General features: G+C 29.1%; 5 protein-coding genes across 5 annotated transcripts; 1 reads left to right on the top strand and 4 right to left on the bottom strand.

Moving 5' to 3' along the window:
- Positions 1-2,492: 2,492 nt before the first annotated feature.
- Positions 2,493-7,159, bottom strand: LOC137836648 (Pseudouridine synthase family protein). Its single transcript, XM_068645321.2, has 9 exons — positions 6,112-7,159; positions 5,572-5,627; positions 5,421-5,503; positions 5,208-5,286; positions 4,399-4,509; positions 3,817-3,926; positions 3,651-3,734; positions 3,223-3,260; positions 2,493-3,142 (listed from the first exon to the last, which is right to left on the bottom strand). The coding sequence occupies exons 1-9, from the start codon at positions 6,992-6,994 to the stop codon at positions 3,072-3,074; spliced, it is 1,515 nt and encodes a 504-aa protein (XP_068501422.1). The 5' UTR covers positions 6,995-7,159; the 3' UTR covers positions 2,493-3,071.
- A 3,793-nt stretch (positions 7,160-10,952) lies between these two features.
- Positions 10,953-11,345, bottom strand: LOC137836557 (S-protein homolog 2). The gene has a single exon (XM_068645223.1). It carries the CDS (start codon positions 11,343-11,345, stop codon positions 10,953-10,955), a length of 393 nt encoding a protein of 130 aa, XP_068501324.1.
- A 3,169-nt stretch (positions 11,346-14,514) lies between these two features.
- Positions 14,515-14,910, bottom strand: LOC137836558 (S-protein homolog 2). Its single transcript, XM_068645224.1, has one exon. It carries the CDS (start codon positions 14,908-14,910, stop codon positions 14,515-14,517), a length of 396 nt encoding a protein of 131 aa, XP_068501325.1.
- Positions 14,911-15,754: 844 nt separating this feature from the next.
- Positions 15,755-16,728, top strand: LOC137836650 (cryptic loci regulator). The gene is made up of 2 exons (XM_068645323.2): positions 15,755-16,173; positions 16,285-16,728. The coding sequence occupies exons 1-2, from the start codon at positions 15,838-15,840 to the stop codon at positions 16,453-16,455; spliced, it is 507 nt and encodes a 168-aa protein (XP_068501424.1). The 5' UTR covers positions 15,755-15,837; the 3' UTR covers positions 16,456-16,728.
- A 2,414-nt stretch (positions 16,729-19,142) lies between these two features.
- On the bottom strand, positions 19,143-21,683 carry LOC137836651 (glucuronokinase 1). Its single transcript, XM_068645324.2, has 6 exons — positions 21,427-21,683; positions 21,188-21,337; positions 20,876-21,064; positions 20,468-20,584; positions 19,994-20,154; positions 19,143-19,484 (listed from the first exon to the last, which is right to left on the bottom strand). The coding sequence occupies exons 1-6, from the start codon at positions 21,631-21,633 to the stop codon at positions 19,238-19,240; spliced, it is 1,071 nt and encodes a 356-aa protein (XP_068501425.1). The 5' UTR covers positions 21,634-21,683; the 3' UTR covers positions 19,143-19,237.
- Positions 21,684-23,527: the final 1,844 nt, after the last annotated feature.

Below are 23,527 nucleotides of genomic sequence, written 5' to 3' on the forward strand. Positions count from 1 at the left end.
TATTATCTGATTTAAGATGTTCAATTTTATTTCATATCATTTTTAAGGTTTTAGATATTTAAAGACAACTTGTTAAACATTTTCATGAAAACTCGAAGTGATTCAACTTTTTTTAGTTGGATATTGACGGGTGCAATAGATATTAAGTGTTGTTGTTGGCTTGTTAAGAATTGAGTGTCGAACTTGGATAAAAGAGTTCTAAAGCAATCCATCGACTTAGGGAAAGTCTTGCGAACCAACAGAGTGCCCCTCTTTTCAATGAAATGGGGAATACTTTGCACTACAATGAGTTGTCAAATATATAGAGGCTCATCTGTGTTTTATATACATCCACGTGCTCGTCCATATTTGTAGTTTCATCATGCCGAACAATGTTCAACTCTTTCCAATTAGGTGGAAGTTGTGCTTCCATGATTTCATCAGAAAAGGGATATCTCTTAGGTTCTTCCTCCAAAATAACAGTGTGTACCAATTGGTGAAGCCTGAATGATGCATGAGTCTCTATCCAAATGAGTTGACAGTGATGGATTGACCTTCAGAGTAGATGTCTTCTCCTGATTCTATGGTTCTCTGGCTTCTAGATCCAGCCTTTGAGGCCTTGGTTCAGGTATAATCTCGGTCAATTGCTGCCTCCTTGCTCATTCTGTTCTCGAAGGATTCGCATTTCTTTCTCATTCTTTTGACTAATGACTTACATTTTCTCCTTGTTCTTTTGGTGCATCTCCGTCATTTCTTTCTGTAAAGTTTGGAACATAGTCACTTGCTCAGTCTCCGTCATTCTCTCGCTTGTCATATGCCTTGTTGATACTAATTTTTGTTCTTCAATACTATCTCAAGTTCATAGTGAGCACTAATTGTACTTGTATAAGGCCTAGATAGTACCTGTTATTGGCTGAACAATTGTTTCTCATACCTAGATCGCTCTTCCTTTATCTTTTTTCTCGTATTCGTTCTCTTGTACTTAGTCGAGGGTGACCCTGCAAAAGGTTCTCCAACGATCAAGTAAGTATTTTGTATTAAAATGAATAACCTATTGATAAAAGCATCATTTTTTTCTTGTATAATCATACTTATTTATAGTGCTTATAGTGGGTTATTTCGTTTATGGGTCATAGTTAGTGCATATCTTTGCTAGAACAATATCACCATATTTATCGCGTGTTGCAGAATTAATACCATATTACATAATTTGTCACGTATCTCTTTATATTATCTTAATGTATTAAATATATCCGGTCGGTCAGCTTCCGATACTGAGTAACATAATCCCGACCGGTACAACATTCAAATCTTATCTTCAGCATTAAGATATTTAATTAATATAAAATTTATTTTCTAACATTTTTTAATGAATCTAACCTATTAATAGATTTTGGTATCAAATTATAAATTTAAATATGATGTAAATATTATTTAATCTGCATAAATTAATAAATAACTAGGAAGATATAAAATTATTATTTGTTTGCAGGAACAAAAGCTACATTCCAATTAAAGCATTCACGAGATCTAGGTTTAATCTTACATGGTCCATTCTCAACAATCTCCCAAGAACATCGATTGTGAAAACAATAATAATCCCTTCTTTGTACATAAATGTCAAAATGATGATCACCACCTGGATATTTAAAGTGACAAAAGTACAAGGTTGCAGGAAACAAGAAATTAGGATAAAATCGAAAACTATATGTTTCACCAACATTGAGTATGTGAAATCCCAGATCTCTATGTTTTTCTTTGCAACGAAGACCCAAGAACGTCATATTCAATTTGTTGGTTATTTCAACAGTAACTTTTTTAGGAATAATTGGGTCTCCAATCTCGATACCTTTCAATTGCATAGCAAGAACTAACAAGAGAAAAAGTATTATCATAACTTTGGAGATTGAATCCACCATTATTGAATTCCTTGTTTGATAGGGTAACTTCAAAGAACACCAATTTCTTTTATATAAGCTCAGAACTCAGGTAAAAACACACATATAAATAGATATAAATAGTTGTATGAATAATTAAAGATCATTTATTACTATTTAATAATGTTTGTATTTTGTTATTTAATAGCATCATTTCCAATGCAAATCATAAATTTAAGATGACACGTTTCTTACAATAAAAATGTTTTTTAAACTTTGAAAAGCTGAAGTATAAATAAAATATATATATATATATATATATATATATATATATTATAGAGTAGGTATTATAAAAACCCTTACCTTAGAACAAAACTTGCTAGAAAATCTTACAAATTATATAACTCATTAAAGACTCACATAAAATAAAACCAGACATCATAATATGATCTTGTATTGAAGATGAGTTTAAATTATTATTTTTTAAATTGGTCATTCACATGTTTAATAACAATCATAATTAGTTTGTCCTTCAAAGATAACTTAACACTCTTACAGTATAATTATATATTCATTATTTTAAGCTTAATTATATATCACTTTATCTATAAAATGGAAACTATAATAAAAATTATGTGCTCTCAAGTAAAAATGTTCAAATTTAATACAATAGGCAATGACACTTCATCTACAAAACCACATATGTATAATTTTGCTTAACAGCACATTAATATTCTCCATACAAATAAAAAAAAGTTTACAGAACATTTCTCTTGATTTTATATACCTGATGCAGAGAAAGAACACTAAAAACTAGAAAATAAAAAGTTTAGAGAAAGGAATACATGCTTGAGATTTGGTTTATTAGGAGTCATACTTAGTTTGTGAAAGCTTTTCTTAATTTTTCTTTTAAATACCACCCTTTTCCACTTTCTGTTTTCAAAAGTTTGCATAGAAATAAATGAAAACAATAAGAAACAGCAAAAACATTTTTCACTGGTTCTTGTTTTCATTTTATGTATTCAATGCTTCCTATGCAAGTCTTTAAATCAGAAAACAAAATAAAAATGACATCTTTTGTGATTAAAAATGAAAACCGAAAAATATTTTATCAAACCAAAGCAACCCCATTTTTGCATTTTTTTACCCAAAAAACTAGAGCATGTCATGGATCTCAATCCCATTATAGTAGGAGGGAGCAACATGGCAAGCAAGTTAGAGATAATTTTTGGTGATAGCCTCTTCCAGCTCTTGAAAGTCCCATGCATCATCAGCTGAATACTGCCCTGAAGATAAGAAGAGAACCATATAAACATTTTTACAGAATCAGTCTTGGAAGTCACACCTCAACTGGAAGCCCACTTACCAATTGAATCTCTTCGGAGAGCAGTTAAATGAGCACAGCTGCAAAATTACAACAAAAGGTCAACAATAGCAACTCGACTTTGGTTTTGGAGGATATTAGAGTATTTTCTCGTCTTCATGACCATTCATTTTTGCACCAACTGAATACTTCAGACTAAAAGTAAAACATCGACTTCATTCGAAATATTTAATATTAGATCTGGTGAATCCAAATTACCCATGTTGGATCTCTAGCAGGAAAGAACTAAATTATCATGGACTATTATAAAGGCAAGAAGAACACTAAATCAACAGATAAATGAAGTAATGAAATCATAACAAGAGATTGACAATATTTCTACAAGCCATGTTGCTCTCGTAATGACTGTGTCATGTTGTTCTCGTTATGAGAAAGAAAATGCAAAAAAAAAAGGAATAATAAACTAATACCTGTCAAGAGCCTTCCCAAAATCTGCACAAAGTGACCGAATATATGTCCCTTTGGAACATGTCACTCTAAAAATCAAATTTTGTCTGCAAAAAATAATAACACAGATATATTAGGTTAAAAATAAAACAAGCAAGGAGTTTAGAATGGAGAGTACTAGACGACTACCTGTCACTTAAGCTGCGCTCCGTGTCAAACTGAAAAATTGAAATTCGTCTAGGTGAAAGTTCAATGCTTTCTCCTCTTCTTGCTTTCTCATACATCTTTTCACCTCCAACCTATCAAGACATAGTGACAACATGTAAGGAACTGGGCAAATTTTGTCAAGAATTAACATAAAAAACCACAACAGCAACAAGAGAAGTCTTTTTTTTCCAAACGGTGAAGCCAGTTTATGAAGTAAACAATGCTATCCTGTTTTCTCACAAACCAAGTCTTTTGAAAAGAGAAATTTTCCCAGTGCTAAACTGCTGCAGAAATGAATCATGATGGTGATAATATTGATGCATTAAAAACTAAACTAAGTTTAAAACTAGTTACAAATAATATATTGAGTTGCAATTTTTGACACCAAAAATATTTAAATTAATAAAGTATTCTCAATTAACAATTACACATCACATACAAATTTAATACCTTAAAAATATTGTAATGACGTATAAGGCAAAAAATACTTTAGCACCTTGCCCAAACCATAATTTAGAAGAAATTATTAAAGTCAAATGATTCAAGAAAGGCAAAAGTTCTTACTTTAATAGCTGAGAACATAGGAGGAACTTGCCAAATCTCACCACAGAAAGACAAAGCATTCCTCTTTATATCCTCATCTTTGATATGCTCCCATGGCTCACGTTGAATGACCTACAAATTAGGTTAGACTATGAGGGAAAAATATTGCAAATGTTTAAAATTTAAACATAAACGTACTGTCATAATAAATGCAAGTTTTAATTCTCCATTACCGGACTAATGAGTCACATTACAATGACAAGCATGCAACATTCCGTTCTTGAACATTGTTCAAGTTTCAAGCAGCACATACAATATTCAGACATGCTTTGTTCAAAGTGTGATTTTAAACACAAATTCAGACATATATTGATCAAACAGTTATTATTTTGCGTGACACACTGCTGAATGGGTGTGTTGAAGTTGAATCCATGCTAACTGGTATCTCCATTTTCATAATGCACATACGGGCTTTCAGCACAAGTTGATGACTGGCTAGTGGCTGTGTCCTTTGTAAAAGATTCAAAGTTTTCAAGCTAAGCAGAAACTTGAAAATAAAGAAGTCATTAGTTATTTATCCCTCTCCTAATGGCTCAACTTACTAAATTGAGAGTTTCTTTTGGCTTGGGTGATTTGTTGAGATTTAAAGATCAAGTGATTCTTATTGCAGCCAAAGCAATCTTGACAAAATGTTCTAAATTTCAATTGACAAAAAAGTCATTCATTTTTTTGCTGAAAAGGTTATTATACATGAATTTATCTTGTTCCATTGATGGGTAAAAGTACATTTTTTTCTGGTTCATAACGATGAGAAAACTAAATTAACTCACTGGTGAGTCAGCATCCCATGTTGAAGTAGCCTCCCCCAAGCGGAAAACCCCACTATAACCCTTAACCATTCCTTGATATCTGAAACAAAGAAGTTCAAGTATCCAGAAAAGTTACTCGAATAAAACATTTTAACAACAAATAAAAACTATAAGATAGTGAAACAGGCAATACTATTAAGTACTCAAACAGGAAACTTTCAAATTTTCAATCACCTGTCTACCAGTTTCGTTGCCTTGCCAACACATACAATCAATAAACCAGTAGCCATCGGGTCAAGGGTCCCAGCATGACCTACCTGCAAAATCAACTATATAAGTCTTCACAGAGAAGCAAACAAAAATAAAGATATGCGGTGGAAAGAACCTTTTTCACTTTGACAAGGCGACGTAGCTTTCCACAAACCGTGAATGAAGTCCAACCTGCCAAAGAGTTACATCCCAGTTCAATTTCGTTGCCACGCCAAAAAATATCAATTCTTCCAGACCTTTCAAGTTTACAATGCCTTTTTATAAAATGAAAATTTGAGAAAAAAAACTGCGGCTATATATATCTACTGCAATAGTTGTCATTCGTGAGCATCAACCGTACTCCCCCCGCCCAGAAAATTATTATATAGTCTGACAAAACCACGTATCCATAGTCCTGACCAATCTCTAAATGAAATATGTCCATAGTTATTTATTAAATGTTAGTCTCCTACAGATTGGTAGTAACTATGGTAGTTTTAGATCATATAATAAATTCTTCTTCACCCATAAGTCCAAAACCATGTAATAGTTTCTCCCCTGCCCAGAATAAAACGTGCATGCATTTTACACCATCTATTCCATAGTGCACAGGTAACTACAGTTTCATCGTGAAGCACAGAAATGAATGTAGTATAATGTGTAATGTTAAGTTGACCTTTCGGTTTGTTGACCAAAACCACAGTGCCATGCGGACTATCCCACACAGGAGGAAGACCAGTCCTCCTTGACGAAAGAAAAGGCTCTCCAACTTGAACATCCTTGCCACTACCAGGAACCTTCTTCAAACCCTTGAAGAACTCCTCAACCTTCTTCTCCTTCACTTCTCTACTTCCACGCTCACCCTCCTCGCCCTTCTCTTTCCCCTCGAAAAACACCAACTTCTCATCAACACCAACACCTTTCTTCCTACCCTCGCCCTTTCCATCTGCATCAACATTAACATTTGCAGCATTCACATTCGACTGCCCCGGTTGGAGAAAGGCCTTGTCAAGCGATTGGTCAGGAAAGTACTTCTTCTCCAACTGATAAACCATCTTGTAATGCTTGTCCTTCTCCCAGGGATACGTAAACGCGTCGTGGAAGTACAACTCTTCCTCCCTCTTGTGCAGCGTGGGGAATTCCACCACCTCGGGCTTCAACTCCACAAACGCCTCATCACGGCGCCCCGCCTCGTCTTGGTCGGAATCGGAGCCGTACATCCTCTTCCTGCGCTTGTTGTAGTACTTCCTCTGCGCCTTGTCGAGTTGGGGGCGAGTCTCGGAAGTGGGGTCGTCGGGTTCCGGTGAGTCAATTGGTCGAACAGTTGGTGGGCGAGGGTAAGCTGGACGATTGATGATGAGCTCATATTGGAGAGGATATGGGGTTGTGGAGAGAGGTCTTGGGCGTGAAAAGGGAAAGGAGGAAGAAGAAGAAAGCGTTGGAAAGAGTCTGTAACAATGGCAGAAGAAGAATCCGAGCTTCGTGGAGGGCATGGGTTGGGAATGGAAGAAGAAAAAAGATGAAATGTTGGATAGAGAAAGAGAAGTGGGTTTCAGCATTTTACCTCTCAATCAAATCAAAACCACACCAAATTCCTCAAAACTGAACTCACACTAATCTTCTCTTCTACTTTTCTTTTCTTTTTTTTCTCTCCACCACTTTCATGTTCTAACTAAAAAACTAAGCTTAAATTAAAATTTAAGTTTTCATGCATCAACAATTTTAATTGAGTTAGTATTAAGAAAAATTATTAGAGTCCAAAAAAAATATATTTTTTAATTGAAAATACTCAATAGAACAAAATTTTAAAATAATCAAATCTAAAAGGAAATTTAAAACTTAATTAATTTGTTTATTGATTAACATGTGCAAGTAAAGATAATGTAAGGTATGGTAACGTCACCTCAATAAACAAATCAAATTATATCAAAAATATATAAAAATGTTACACACAATAAACAAATCAAACTATATTAAAAAAATATAAAAATGTTAGACACTTAAGAGAAAATTAAAAATAATTATTTTTTTATAAAAAAATATTTAATTAAACCTAAAATAAATAAATGAATAGTGTACATTCAAAGTATATGCTACCTTAGTTTACGTAATCAAGGTGGAATTTGGGATTTTGTTTAATCTACTATAGCATAATTCACAATAATAAATGTTCGTTTAATCCGTATAGCATAACTCACAATAGTAAATATAGAACAAAATAAATGTTTTATAATTATAAAGCTCAAGAGAACAAAATGGTTAAATATGTTTTTCGTCCCTGAATTTTCATGTAAAATTGATTTTTGTTTCTATTTCAAATTTTAGATTTCTTGGATACTTGTAATTGAAATTGGTCATTGTTAGTTTTTTTTTATCTGTGAACAACGAGTGTGGCTAGGATGTTAGAATATTTTATGTTAACTCATCACTAACATGAATCTTATAATATTATAATACAATCCACGTTGAAAAATCATTTATTACGGAAAAATAAACACTAATAAGGACTCATTTTCTTTACCACAAATATCCAAGAGGTCTAAAGTTTGAACTATAAACAAAAACTAAATTCGTGTTATAGTACATGAAAAAAAAACATATTTAGCCCTAAAAAAAACTTCAGAACATAAGTATTTGTTAATGTTGGATTTGATAAGAATCGAAAAAATGCGATAAACAAAAGTAGAGAATGGAATAAAAATAATACAATCACATCTTCATATAATATCGTCCATTATTTCATTATATCACTATTTAATTTCCATAAATTTGGAAAAGGAAATTAAAAAGAAGTAACATAAAGAAATGATCTTCATGCTCATAAGCTACCTACTTCCAAGAGAGATACCTTCTATTGATTCCACAAAAAAACATTCATTGTTCTTTGGAATAATCTTACAGGGTCCACTATAAAATATATCTCAATGACATTCAACACATTTATCTCTATCTTGTACATAAATGTCGAAATAATGACTTGCTCCTACCCATACAAAGCGACAAAAGTACAAGGTAACATTGAAAAAGAAATTAGGTCTAAAAACAAAAGTGTATGTTTCCTCAGCCTTCAATGTGTGAGCCCCGAGATCATTGTGCTTGTCTTTGCAATGAACAGTCAAGTTATCGTGAACTAGAAAATTGGTTATTGCGACATGCACTTTGGAGGGAAGAAGCCCTTCTTCTCCTCCACCCTCACTCCCTTTCAATTGCGACGGAAGAAGTGTTGTTAAAAACAAAGAAAGTAATAACATCATTTTGGATAATGATACCATGCTTTCTCAATAACTTTTACAATAACTTTTAAGTGAATGAGTTTGTGGATATATAAAGTAAATTTCTTTCCCACTCCAACACTAAAAAACAACTACTCTATGATTAAATTTTGAAAAAACTATATTATATTATAATATAATAATTTATTATTTAAGTGTTAAGTGAATGAAACTTGTGGTAATGAAAGTTAAAATTGATAAAAAAAAAGCTAGAAACGGAAAGAGATAAAATATTTTGCTAATTAGTTTTTTTTTAAAATTAAAAATAACGTTTAGAATATCAATTTTTTATTATATTATTTGAATGACACTAATATATAATAATATTGTAACGCAAATAGTAAATTATTAACAGTTATAAATCAAATTATAACTATCAACTTTAATGGAATAATTTAGCATGTGAAAACTAATAGTTTTTAATTTTTTAATTAGAAATATTAGTTAATTAAAAACTTATAAAATATTTACATGATTCATTTGTTTTTAATATATAGATTAAAAAATAAAAATAAGAAAATTATTAGTGTCATTGTTTTAAAAAAAAAAGACTTATTATTTTGTGGGGACCAATAACGAATCACTCGTGTAAAACTCACACTTCAATCATTATTTATTTATACATTTTTTAAAATTTGTTGATAAATAAATGCTTATAAGACATGAAACTAATGTTTTCATAGTAATGTGCGAACGTCTTTAATGCATTAATAAATTCAATTAAGACTAATTTATTACTAGTTAGTATTTATTATTTATTTAATGAAGCATTAATGTTTTTATTCATTTAAGAGATATTACATCATTTTCAAGACTTAAAGATGTTATAAGATTAATATTATTCGTTAATATTTAATTTTTGTTATAAATATATTTTATGTTGATTTATTATTAAGAAAAAACACTGATAAAAAAATACTTTAATAATTTTGTTCTTATAAGTATTAAAAAGTTTAAAGTTTAAATTATGGACAATGATCAATTTCACATCATATTATATAGAAAAAATATATATATATTTAATCCAAATATTAATTAGAATGTTAGTTTTATAAAACTTCTATATTAAGCTAAACATTGAAAAAAAAAATAGTTTAAAAGTAATATGACATGGAGTGAATCATAAGAAAAAAAAAGTAAATTAAAACTTTTTGAAATAATCTTACAGCTGGAAATGACCCAATTAAAGTGAATGAAATTAAATAAAATCTTAATTATAAAAAAAGGTTTAAATATTAGTAAAAAAATTCTTATCCTTTAATCAAGTTTCATCAATGAACATTCAATAAGGTGATATGAGTTATTAGTAATATTCATCTATGCATATTTATGATGTTCAAACTTGTTTAGTATTTTAATTTGAATTATATATTTTGATTTCATAGTAATCATTCAATATTCTTTTACTCTCATAATAATAGTATGTTTGAGTGATAAATTGTAGAAGATAGTTTGATTTTATATATAATTTATAGTATGTTTATGATAAAAATAAGTTATATGTATAAAGAATTAAAAAAAAAAGTAAACAATTCAAATTTTTGAAAAATTAAAGAGTTTAATGGAAAATTATGATTTCACAACTCTAGAATTATATATAGTGATGGTTTAGACAAAAATATATATATAATAAAAGATAAATTTGTAATTAAATAATATAAAAAATATTAAAATAATAGTATTTTTTAAAAAACAAAGAAGTTATTTTTCAATATCAGGGTTAACTTAATATGATTATCTTTCAATTGAATGCTTTCTCCATTGAGATTCTTTTTATGAAATCAAACAGTATTTTCATTTTTCTGTGAAAATTGTAATTTTTTTCCCGATAATCGTAATTTTGATATTTAATGAAAATGAAAACACTTCATTCAAATAAATAAAAAATCAACAACAGTAAAGTAAAAACTTATTGAAATAAAACATTTAAAAACTCAAACAATTTCAAATGCAAACAATTCAAAATATCATAAAAAAAATGTAAATTTTCTTATTCAAATAGAAAGCAATATTTTTTGTTCGAAGTTTCGTTATTTTATTTTTAAAAGACATTTGAATGAATTAAGAAAAATATATTATATAAACTATCATTCATCTTAATTTTTTTTAACGATGTAAGACTATTAAATGTATCAAAGAAAAAGTAATAAATTCTCCTTATTTATGATATTATTCTACACCATGAAGGGAGAATATAAAAGTTACAGAAAAAAACCATGTTTGATTCCTAAAGGTATATATATACTCATTTGTCATTCCAGCGGAAGCATTGAGGAGATACGAAATTAATCCTACAAGGTCCTTTCTCGAATATACTCCAGTAACAAACATGATCAGGACAATCATCTCGATCTTGTCTATAAATATCAAAATAGTAACTCGAACTTGCAAAATAAAACTTACAAAAGTACAATGTTACCTTTTTAAAGATATTAGGAGTAACAACAAAACTGTATGTTTCACCAGTTTTGATTATCTGAGCCCCAAGATCATGGTGTTTATCCTTGCAGTGAACAATCAAGTGTTGCTTCAGCATGTTCGTCATTTCAATGGTTACTTTAGGTCGAAAAAATCCATCTTTTGCTTCAGAAACCACCACTCCACCATCATTGCCTTTCACTTGCATGCCAAGAACCATGGTTAGCAGCAGATAAAGTAATGAGACCATCCTTGCAAAATGATAATCATTTAACTGTCACTTTCTTCATATATAGAACCCTACAAATATACCTTTGTTTTATGCATGGATTTAATGCACGATGAAAAACTAATTAAGAATCATTTATTGCTTTTTAACGTTTGTGTTTTTGTTTGATGAAATATACGTTTTCTACACAAACAAACATTGACCTCATTCATATACCAATTCTAATAATGTCAATGAGTTTGTCTTCCCACTTTTCAAGGACCAAAAACATTTGGTTTTTTCACAAAATTGGTGAAAACTTTTTCTGGTATTATCAAAATGGTAAGTTTTTATTTATTTGTTGAAACGGATGAGTCGTGCAATGGAGGTACGATTTTATTTGAAAAAAATGTTTAATACTAATATAATTTTCAACTCTTGTCATTCAATAAAATTAAAGTTTTCGTAAAACAAGAAAATAATTTTTTATTAAAAAGTAACACATAAATCGTGAGAAACTACACAAGTCTGTTTTGGATTAGTGATTATGGTTAATCAAAATGAATGATACAAATAATGGTTAATCAAAAGGGTAAAAAGTAGCATAAGGAAATTATTTTCATGTTCATAAGCTACCTACTTCTAATAGAGGTACCTTCTAATTATTCCACAAAAAACATTCATTGTTCTTTGGATAAATCTTACATGGTCCTCTCTCAAATATGTCCCAATGATACTCAACACATTTATCTCTATCTTGTCTATAAATGTCAAAATAATGACTTACTCCTATCCATACAAAGCGACAAAAGTACAAGGTAACATTGAAAAATAAATTAGGTCTAAAAATAAAAGTGTATGTTTCCTCGGCCTTCAATGTGTGAACCCCAAGATCATTACGCTTGTCTTTGCAATTAACAGTCAAGTTATCGTGAACTAAGAAATTGGTTATTGCAACATGCACTTTGGAAGGAAGAAACTCTTCTTCTCCTCAACCCTCACTCCTTTTCAATTGCAAAGGAAGAAGTGTTGTTAAAAACAAAGAAAGTAATATCATTTTGGAGAATGAGACCATACTTTTTCAATAACTTTTTAAGTGAATGAGTTTGTGGATATATAAAGTAAATTTTCTTTCACACTCTAACCCTAAAAAACAACTACTCTACAATATTTTTAAAAAAATTATATTATATTACAATAAAATAACAATTTATTAAGTGTTAAGTAATGGAAATGGTGTTAAGTGTTAAGTGAATGAAACTATAGAAAAAGTTGGAGTTGATAGAGAAGCTAGAAACGTAACTAGATAAAATATGTTACTATATTTTTAAATAAAAAAACGTTTAGAATATAATTTTTTATTATATTATTTGAATGACACTAATATATAATAATATTGTAACGCAGATAGTAAATTATTAACAGTTATAAATCAAATTATAACTAACAACTGTAATGGAATAATTTAACATGTGAAAACTAATAGTTTTTAATTTTTTTAATTAGAAATATTAATTAATTAAAAACTTATAAAATATTTACATGATTCATTTGTTTTTAATATATATATATATATTAAAAAATAAAAATAAGAAAATCATTAAAAATAGAAATTTCATTGTTTTAAGAAAAAGACTTATTATTTTGTGCGAACGAACAACGAATCACTCGTGTAAAACTCACACTATTTTTTTTTTTTATTATAAAGTTTTCGTGTTAGGCATCACTATGCAACTTGACATCTCAACTAAGCTGACACCTCAAGTAACAACAATCATCTGCCATCACATGAAAAAAAATATTATTAAAAAAAAAGAAAAAAGAAAGAAAATACAAAAATATGGGGGGACTAGACCAAAACCCATATGTTAACACAAACGATACATAGGTAGATTATACCTATTTATAAAGAATTCTAAGAACAGACTAGCTGGGAGTCTATTATACCTATTCATAAAACTCACACTATTATTTACTTAGACATTTTTTAAAATTTGTTGATAAATAAATGCTTATAAGACATGGAACTAATGTTTTCATAGTAATGTGCGAACGTCTTTAATGCATTAATGAATTCAATTAAGACTAATTTATTACTAGTTAGTATTTATTATTTATTTAATGAAGCATTAATGTTTTTATTCATTTAAGAGTTATTACATCATTTTCAAGACTTAAAGATGTGATAAGATTAATATTCTCTTTAATATTTTTTTTTATTGGCATAAATATATTCTATGTTGATTCATCACATATTATAATATTATAATATATATTTCATGTTAAAATATTTATTTGTTGTGTAAGAAGAAAAAAACACTAAATTTTCTTTTTATAAATATCTAAAAAGTCAAAAGTTTAAACTATGAACAATAATCAATTTCATGTTATAGTATATAGAGAAAAAGAATATACTTAATCCAAATATTAATTAGAATGTTAGTTTTATAAAACTTCTATATTAAGCTAAAAATTGAAAAAAAGTAGTTTAAAAGTAATATGACATGGAATGAATCATAAGAAGAAAAAAATAAATTAAAATTTTATGAAATAATCTTACAACTATAAATGACCCAAATAAAGTGAATGAAATAAAATAAAATCTTAATTCTAAAAAACTCGTTTAAACATTAGTAAAAATTTCTTATCCTTTAATCAAGTTTCTTCAATGAACATTCAATAAGGTGATCCGAGTCATTAGTAATATTCATCTATGCATATTTATGATGTTGAAACTTGTTAATTCTACTTGCATTTGTATTTATGAGTTTTAACTTTTATGGTACCATAAATTTGGGTTCACACTTATTATCATTATTTTTAATAGCCACTATGATAATTATATGGGTCACGAAGCTTGGGATGATGACAAATAAAAAATAGCCTTAAAAATTTGATATGATATTTAGATGTTAAGAAATTAGTAATTAGGATATTTTGTAAATTTTTTTTAGTAATTTTGTAAATTTTCTTATCGAAATACAAAGCAATATTTTTCTTTTCAAGTTTTGTAAAAAATTTAATGGATTAAAAAAGAAAAGTGTATATAAGCTAACAGAGAAAAAGTAATACATTTTCATTATTTATGATATCATTCTACACCATGAAGGGAGAATGTAAAAGTTACAGAAAAAAACCATGTTTGATTCCTGAAGATATATATGTATATATATATATATACTCAGTTTTCATTCCAGCCGTAGCATTGACGAGATTTGAGATTAAGCCTACAAAGTCCATCCTCAAATATGCCCCAGTAACAATCATGACCAGGACAATTATCTCGATCTTGTCTATAAATATCAAAATAGTGACTTGAACTTCCAAGATAAAACTTACAGAAGTACAATGTTACCTTTGCAAAGACATTAGGAGTAACAACAAAGCTGTATGTTTCACCAGTGTTGATTGTATGAGCCCCGAGATCATGGTGCTTGTCCTTGCAGTGAACAATCAAGTGCTCCTTCTCTATGAAATTCATCATTTCAATGAGTACTTTCGATGGAAAAAGTCCATCTTTTGCTTCAAAAGCCACCACTCCACCATCAATGCCTTTCACTTGCATGCCAAGAACCATGGTTAGCAAGAGATAAAGTATCGACACCATCCTTGCACAATGATAATCATTTAAGTGTCACTTTCTTCATATATAGAACCATTAAATACACACATTGTTTTATGCATGGTTTAATGCACGACGAAAAACTATTAAGAATCATTTATTGCTTTTTAACGTTTGTGTTTTTGTTTGATGAAACATGCGTTTTCTACACAAACAAACATTTGCCTCATTCATATACCAATTATAATAATGTGAATGAATGATAACATTGAAGTTGTGTTGATGTTAGATGACTTTTTCAAACAAAATCGTGTCACCATGACACAATTTATCCATTTCATTAAATAAAAGAAAAATATTAATTTTCATACTCTCTAATAACAATTACACCAATTATATGAAAAAACAAAGATATTTTATGTAATCATGGAATAAAAAATTAATAAATTCAAGTTATTGTATTATTTTTTTAATTAAAAAATTATATATAATTAAACGATATTATTATCTTGAATATTAATTTTATAAAATGATATTTTATCGGTAATTAACAATAACGGTAGAGTCAGAACATTTTATTTGAAAGACAAAAATATAAAAACTAAAATTTAATGTTTTTAAATCTATTAAAATAAAAATTATAAAAGAAGGAAACTTATTCCACGTTAGTTTATCAAACTATTATAAAATTCAATGAAAATAAATTAAAAAATATAATTTGTGTAATTTTATTCTCATCTCCTTTTTTTAAAAAAAAAAATCTAAAAGGGTTTGGTTATTGGGATTAAAATTTGGAAATTAAAATTTAGAAATTAAAAGTTAGAATAAAATAAGTAAGAAAACGAAAAAGGTGTAGAAAGAAAGGGAAAGGGTAGTAGCGGCATATTTGAAGAAATTGAAAATCGAAAAATAAAAAACTCGCGGTCTCTCCCATTATTCAAAATGGAAGACGACCACCAATGGGAGCTCTGCAACGACGACGGTTTCGTCTTCAAGCGCAAGCGCCGCCGCATCGACCCTCCGCCGCCGGACGAGGAAGACGAAACGGCGGCGGACAACCTTCGGAGAGAGCGGAAGAAAAAAACCCTACTCAAGCTCAGATCGAAGTACGAGAAAGAGATTCTTCACTGGGAATCATTGTCGAACACCTTGCGCGCACTGCAACAACGCACCACTCTCCACTCTAATCATCAACAACAGCAACAGCCACAACGACTAAACCAAGCCCAATCCCTCCCTTCCACTTCCTCCCCCCTCCTCCGCGACCTCCTATTGCAGGTAAACCCTAATTCGCTAAATCCAGGTTCTACGTGAAATTTTAGGGTTTATAATTGAATTGGATGGAATGTGGATGCGATAATGAGCTGAGTGCGTGCTTGAATTGCACAGGTGGAAGCGCAGGAAGCGATAATTCGTGATGTGTCGAATTTATGCGACGTGGCAGAAGCTGTGTGCGTTAAGAGAGAAGAACAGTTTAAACAAACCTTGTTTGATCTTCCAATTTGGGCGTCACCGAATGACCTCATGGAAGTGCTATGTGGTGATGATGATGATGATTGAAGCCGCTATTGCTTCGCACAATAGCACAACCGATTTTATTATCTGTAAGTGTAACTCTAGCACAGTGACTTCGTGTAGATTAGGCATTTGGCAGAGTGGTAAATATATTTTTAGATTGATTGTGTTATGATGAATATTAAACCTTTTTAGGCTGATGAATCATGAGCATATATATGATGAGTTTAGAAAAAGGGAGGGGAAGAGGGAATCTGTGGTTTTGTATAAAGTTCATTAATTTCTAGAATCTAATTATGTGATTGATTTCTTAGTGTTTCTCATTTGAGTATATGATGAACATTGCTTCTGTTTATCCTTACTACTGGACGACCTTCAAGGTATGATGATACGATACCATGAATTTATTGTATGAGGCATCTTATGCACCAGTTCTTCAATTTATTTTTGTGTATCCATATACTTTAGGATATACCATCGATACACATCGATGAGGTAGCCAAACCTATGAAATATAGATACTTTTATGAGACAATTTATAAAAAAATGTGATTTTGATTTGGATTCTCACAGGTTTATATGTTTTTAAATATGTATCGTATGTTACTATTTTGATAAAATAAGTGTAGCTTACTTATTGTATTTTGTATATCAAGGTATATTGTTGTTGTAGATCAAAATGTGACGCCCTTAAAAATAGAATCTCTGTAGTTCTGTTTTTATTTGACTAGTTGAGTAATGAAATTTATGTATGGTTTGAAGTCATGAAACATTGTAGACAAGTTAGGGATTAGAAGTTGAAAATGATTTAAGAAATGAAGTTACATATGAAAGAAATGAGTAAGTCTAATATAAGAAAATGGTACACAAAGCGTAGTCAATTCATCCTCTCAATACTTCTGAGTTTGCTGAATTTAGAATAAAGGTTCAAATTTTTTTCAAATACATGATAGTTGGAAGAACCCTCTGAGGTTTGATTATGTGTACGTATGCCTCTTCTTCCTAAGCCACTGCCTTACAATTTTCCATCCATCATAAAACCCATATCTATAGTTTATCTAATGTTGACATGATTAAATTAGTCTATGTTTGTTTTATCATTAGACATTTTTTTAGTGAGCACCATGTTCCAACATAAATCTTCAAGCTTTAGAGGTATCTTCACGCATTTCCTTTCACTGTAAAGCTTAAAAGAGAAAAAAAAGTTTTGTTGACACTATAAACAGTAAAAAAAACATAGTTTTGACACTGTTTATAATAATATAATAATATTTTTAAATTAAAAAATAAAATATTAAATTATTAAGGCGTAAAGTGTATATTATAAAGTGTTAATATATCACATTTGCACCGTTGCCAAAAAAAATCACTTTCACCTCTTTGTTTCTAAAGGCAGAGAGATATAAACGAAAGAAAAGCAAAGAAAGTGTAAAAATCTAAAAAGTAAAAAAAAAACACGCAAAAATGATAAGAAATTAATAACTTCAACTTTCCATACATTATTGAAAAGAGTTGTCTAGCAACTATCGAGCAATCCAAAAGATAATCAGATATCTTTTATATAATCAATTATTGTTTAATATTGTGTTTTATAACATAAGTAAATTAAAATAAAAATTAAGCTAAATTATATTATTTTAAAATGACTTTTTAATTGTATTAACATAAAAAAAATCTTACATGTAATATTTTTTATAATTAAATTATAAATGTATATGATAATTTATATATAACTATACTATTAAATTTCACTAATATATGTTTTTGTATTATAATAAAATAAATAGCTAAATGATAAATAAAATGAAATAATTTAATATATTAAGTTATTATTTATTAATATATGTTTTAATTAAATTAAACAATTAAATTAATAAACCTAAATTTTCTGTACTTTATAAAGTAATTTATTTTAACATATTATTATTGTAAAATATAAATTTTTTATTTATTAATATTTGATTATAGTTTTTTTAATTTAAATTTTATTTTAATTATATTTTAAAAAATTTATTTTACAAACTACTTTTTAAATATATTAATATATAAAAAATTATTATATTATATCAATCAAAATTACGTATCCTCGTGCTCCTCTAAATAATCAAAAATATATTAATATACAAACTACTTTCTCTCATTTCTTTTCCTTTTTAATCTCATCCTCATCCTCTTGTAACTAATTAAAATAAAAATATTAAAATAAGATATAAATTAATTTAAGTTAATATTTTATTAACATACATGCTTTGTATATTATAATAAAACAAATAAATTAATCTAAATTTTCTATATTTTATAAATTTATTTTTTTAACATGTTCTTATTTTTAAATATAATTTTTTTATATTAATTTAAATTTTATTTTAGATATATTTTTAAAAATTAATTTATAAATCAAATTATTTTAAAATTTTATTTTATAAATTACTTCTAAATATATTAATATATAAACAAATATTATATTACATCAATCAAATAATTTATACTTTATTTTTTGTCATTTCTTATCCTCACCAATAATGAGGAGAAAGCAGAGAGAAAAACAAAAGTTACATTGCGCACATGATTCTCATTATACAAAGAAATATCACACTAACGTGTCATCCTCATCCTCTTATCCAGATAAAACAGTAGTCTTATGAATAGCTGTCATGTAGTTGGCCAACCCATCTTTCTTTTTAGTTTGCAAACACTATAATTTCTTTCATTATTGTGTCAAACATCCACCATTATTCTGAACATCACAAAAATTTGAACATTCTTCTTATTAAAGTAACACAATCCACAATTTTCTTTGTAAAAAAGCAAGTGAGTATGACGTACATTATTTTATTTGCAAGGTTTTCAAGTCGATTTCATTGAGACGAGAAGGAAATGGCTCAATAGGTTGTATCACAAATCCTGCTTTTTGACATTCATCCTCGAGAAGCTTCACTTGAGAAGTTCCCTCAGGACAAAATGCAACAACAGCTCCTCCACTACCTGTAAATTTTGATGCAGCTCCAACTTTTCTAGCAACCTCTATCATTTTAATGTTCAAATCACCCAGGGCATCATCTCCAAACATTGACCTGCACGTCCCAACAACAAAGTTTAAAAGAAGCCCACAATTCCATTTTTTCATGATGAAATGTTTTTTGGTACACATGATGCATTAATTCCTCTGTAACTTTTAAGTGAAAGGACCCATGGCCCTTCAAATCCACTATTGATGAGCATAGTCTAGACTTTAGATTTGCTGGGGGAGGGCCGTACAAACTGCAGATCATAATGGGACGTGACTTGTGGGGTCGAGTTGACTCCCCTAACTTTATAACTACTTTTTTTTTATCACTGTTTAATTTGTTTATTTTCTAATTTTCCTCCTATAGTGAAGTTTATCCAAACAAAGTATAGAACACAGTATAAGTTCTGGTTATAGATTAGTGTTCTTAGTTGTGAGAAGAACCAATGACTTCCTATAAGCAAGTAATGTGATTTTTTTAATCATCGTAGAAGTGTCAAAGTTGTATCTGTCAAAGAAACTAAATGGTCCAAATGCAGATATCCATGTATAATGAGATAGAAAAACTTGAATCACCTTCGCAGGTCAAAATTTTGATTCATGAGAGTTGCAAATTTGGAGTAGTCCTTTTCTTCTAATACAGTTTTTCCTTCTCCGGCAATATTAGCAATTCCATGCATCGAAGAAACGATGAACTCATCACCATCCAGCCACCTCTGCCGTACTTTACTATGAACCTACAAAGTTGCCGTCACTTCAAACATTTATTTATCTTTTCAAAAAAAGCTTCTAAATATCGAAAAGTCTACTCTTGTTATTAGAAGCACTGTCTTAGAATATCACTTTCATCGTAGCATATAGTGACTAACCCAGTGCCATAAATCTAAAAGCCCACTTAAAAAGATAAAAGGACCATGAAAGTTAATTCAATATATCAAGAAATAATTAAAAAACACACACATTTTCAAGAACACAAAACATGCAAATGGGATTCTAGGAGCATTGAGTAAAAGCAAAGATGAAGCCATTCCATGTCACTCATGGACTGACCTTTCCAGAATCACTAGGATTGTCCGCATAGATGAGATACAGAGGAGGAAGGAGACTCAAATCCATGGGTATGTAAACACCATGGCCCAGCTCATCCATGTTCTCCTTGCTGAAGTCCTACAAAAGCAGAGCAAGTGAACATAGTAAAACTAGTGCCTAAACACAATCACGATTAGTTGATTACACAGAGCAAAATCTTTAAGTAGCAGCAATCATAATCTCATTACATTACAAGAAATTGCAGGCAAATACGATAAACAAACACGGTTCAAAAGAGTCCAAAATTCCCGAATCCCAAATCAAGACCGCAAATCTCGCAACCAAAATCAAGACCTTAATCTCTGTTTCCAAAAATCCCTGATCGGTTCAAAAAAATCAAAAAAGAAAGAAAGAAACAAAGCAACCAACCATGTAAACCAGTCCACCGTAAACTTGCGCAACCCGATCCTGAAGGCCGGCGACAATCCCGAGTTCTTTCTCGGCGGCGAGAACGAGGTTGGGCCTGATCTGGACCTTGACAAGGTCCCTGACTTGGAAGAAATCCAGCAAACAGCTCAACGCAGCACACACAATCGCGCTGGATCCCGAGAGACCAGCCTGAAGAAATCAAGAAAGAAAAGAATTCCGATGAGTGAACGGAAACTCAAGAACAAAGTAAACGGAAACTCAAGAACAAAGTAAACGGAAACTCAAGAACGAAGCAAACGCAAACGCAAGTACCTGGCGAGGGATATTGGTGTCGTAAGAGAGCGTGAAATTGGCGTCGGAGAGTTGAATAGCGTTGTCTCTGCAGTAACCGTAGAACACTTTGCAAATAGCCATGAGCAATCGCACGCCTCCATAGTAGCCGCCGGAGCTCAACCGCGTGACCTGAAACCGGAAGAAGAAGGTGCAATGAAGAGAATGAAAAATGAAGAAGAGAATGAAAATTGAAGAAGAGAAGGGAATGAGGAAGGTACCAATTGAGGGAGCGATGAGAAATGGACGAGATCGTGAAGAGGGTGGGGCTGGATGACGAGTTCCGGAGAGGGGCGGAGGGTGACGGTGGCGGAGAAGTTGGCGAGGCTAAACGATATCGTTTTGCCGTAATAAACGTCGCTTGGGTTTCCGAGTAAGCCAACTCTTGCATAAGCCTTGTGCGTTATGGCTTCTGTGTCTGTAACCATTTTCAACTTTTTCTCTTCTTTTCTTTTCTCACCTCTTTCTTTCAATTATAAGACTTAGTAAATAATATCTATATTTATAAGCACCATTATAACTAATTTTTTCATATACCTAATTCTTTTTTTATTTTTAGTATTTACACTTTGTTTGTAACCACAATATACCTATAAATTAATTATGATTGAAATAAGTTTGTGATAAAATTAAATATGACATATACACAATATTTATGATAAAATAAACAAAATATGAAAACACGTAAATTTACAATTTATAATGAATTAGAATGTTACCTTATAAATTTATAGTTTATTTTAATAAATATAAATACTCATATAGTAACGATAAAATTAAAAAATACAGATACACAAATAAAAAAATGCAATATTCAGTTATGATAAAAAAAATAGGTACATAATAATGATGAAAAAAAAAAACCAAATACACAATAATGATAAAAATAAAAATATACAACAATGACAAAAATAAACAATGTGAATACATAGGTGCGAGAAGAAGATATACACAACACTGAGTAGAGGATAAATATATTAAAATAATTTTAAAATTTGAATATGTTATATTTGTAATATTATAGATGAGCCAATCTTCCATCCATATTTGTTATTAGTTTTTCATACTGGTATTGGTGGCAATTTGAATTGTAAAAACTTATTTTAATTTGATTAAAATTTATATTTAATTAAAATTAAATGAATTTGAATAATCGGAAAATTTATCATATATTACTACTATGTTAATTATGTTTTGATAATAATATATTACTAGGTGCACTTATAAAATTTATGTGTCTTTCTCACGTGTATTTATATTTATTAAAATAACTATAAATTTATACGAATAATATAAATGTGTAAATAATGATATCGTTTATTCAATTTTAATAATTATATATAAATGATACAAATAAAAAATATGGATACATGATATGCATGTGTTCTCACTAGTATATATAATGAAAAAAAATGTGAATATACATATATAAAAGTGTCTGTATTTTCGCTAGTACTAATAAACATATTTCAAAAGCTTTAATATTAGATATTATTATACAAGTGACTATTAATATATTTCAAACTTGTATTATGTAATGTTAGAAATACTTCGTCTCTCTAATATTTTTTTTTTATTGAAAAAAGTAAAAATTAAACCATCTCAACATTGATCACATACAAATAAAGTCTTACAAATAAAAGAAAACATTTAAAGTTAAAAACAAAACCCTACTAATTATAAGGTGGAAGATAAAACCACTACACTTTTTATCTTCCATATAAAATAATTGAAATACTCATATTTATTCTTTAAAATAAATAATGATAAGATAATTAAATACTCCTAATCATCTTTACCGTAAAAAATTATATACATAAATAAATTTACACTTAAGAGTACATACAATAAAATTATTTTAAATAAATTAGTTGATTTATCATTGTTTATTGTGAGAGAAAAAAGAAAAATCTTTGAATAAAAAAGTCAAACTAACCAATACCACCACCTCACATGTTATTTATTTATGGAAATTTTATTTTAATAATCCATTTATGATTAATTAAAAGCATACACAGTTTCTTTTAATATTTTCATTTTAAAGTCATTTTCTTCTCATCTTTACTCTTTAATTTATTAATCTATTATCGTATGCTTTAAATATTCAGGTCAACACTACAGTTCCATTGACTTTGCCATTCGTATATGTAAAAAATCATACTAATAAAAAAAAATAAAAGATTTTTTCAAAATTCGTCATATATTAAAATTTTACTTTGATATAAAAATAATCATATTTCAAAATATCTCGTAAATTTTATTTTATAAAGTTAAAATTATATAAAATTTATTATATGAATAAATTTGATAAAATTGAGATAA

Source organism: Phaseolus vulgaris, chromosome 4, assembly GCF_051622355.1.
Source record: "Phaseolus vulgaris cultivar YP4 chromosome 4, ASM5162235v1, whole genome shotgun sequence".
NCBI classification, from domain to species: Eukaryota; Viridiplantae; Streptophyta; class Magnoliopsida; order Fabales; family Fabaceae; genus Phaseolus; species Phaseolus vulgaris.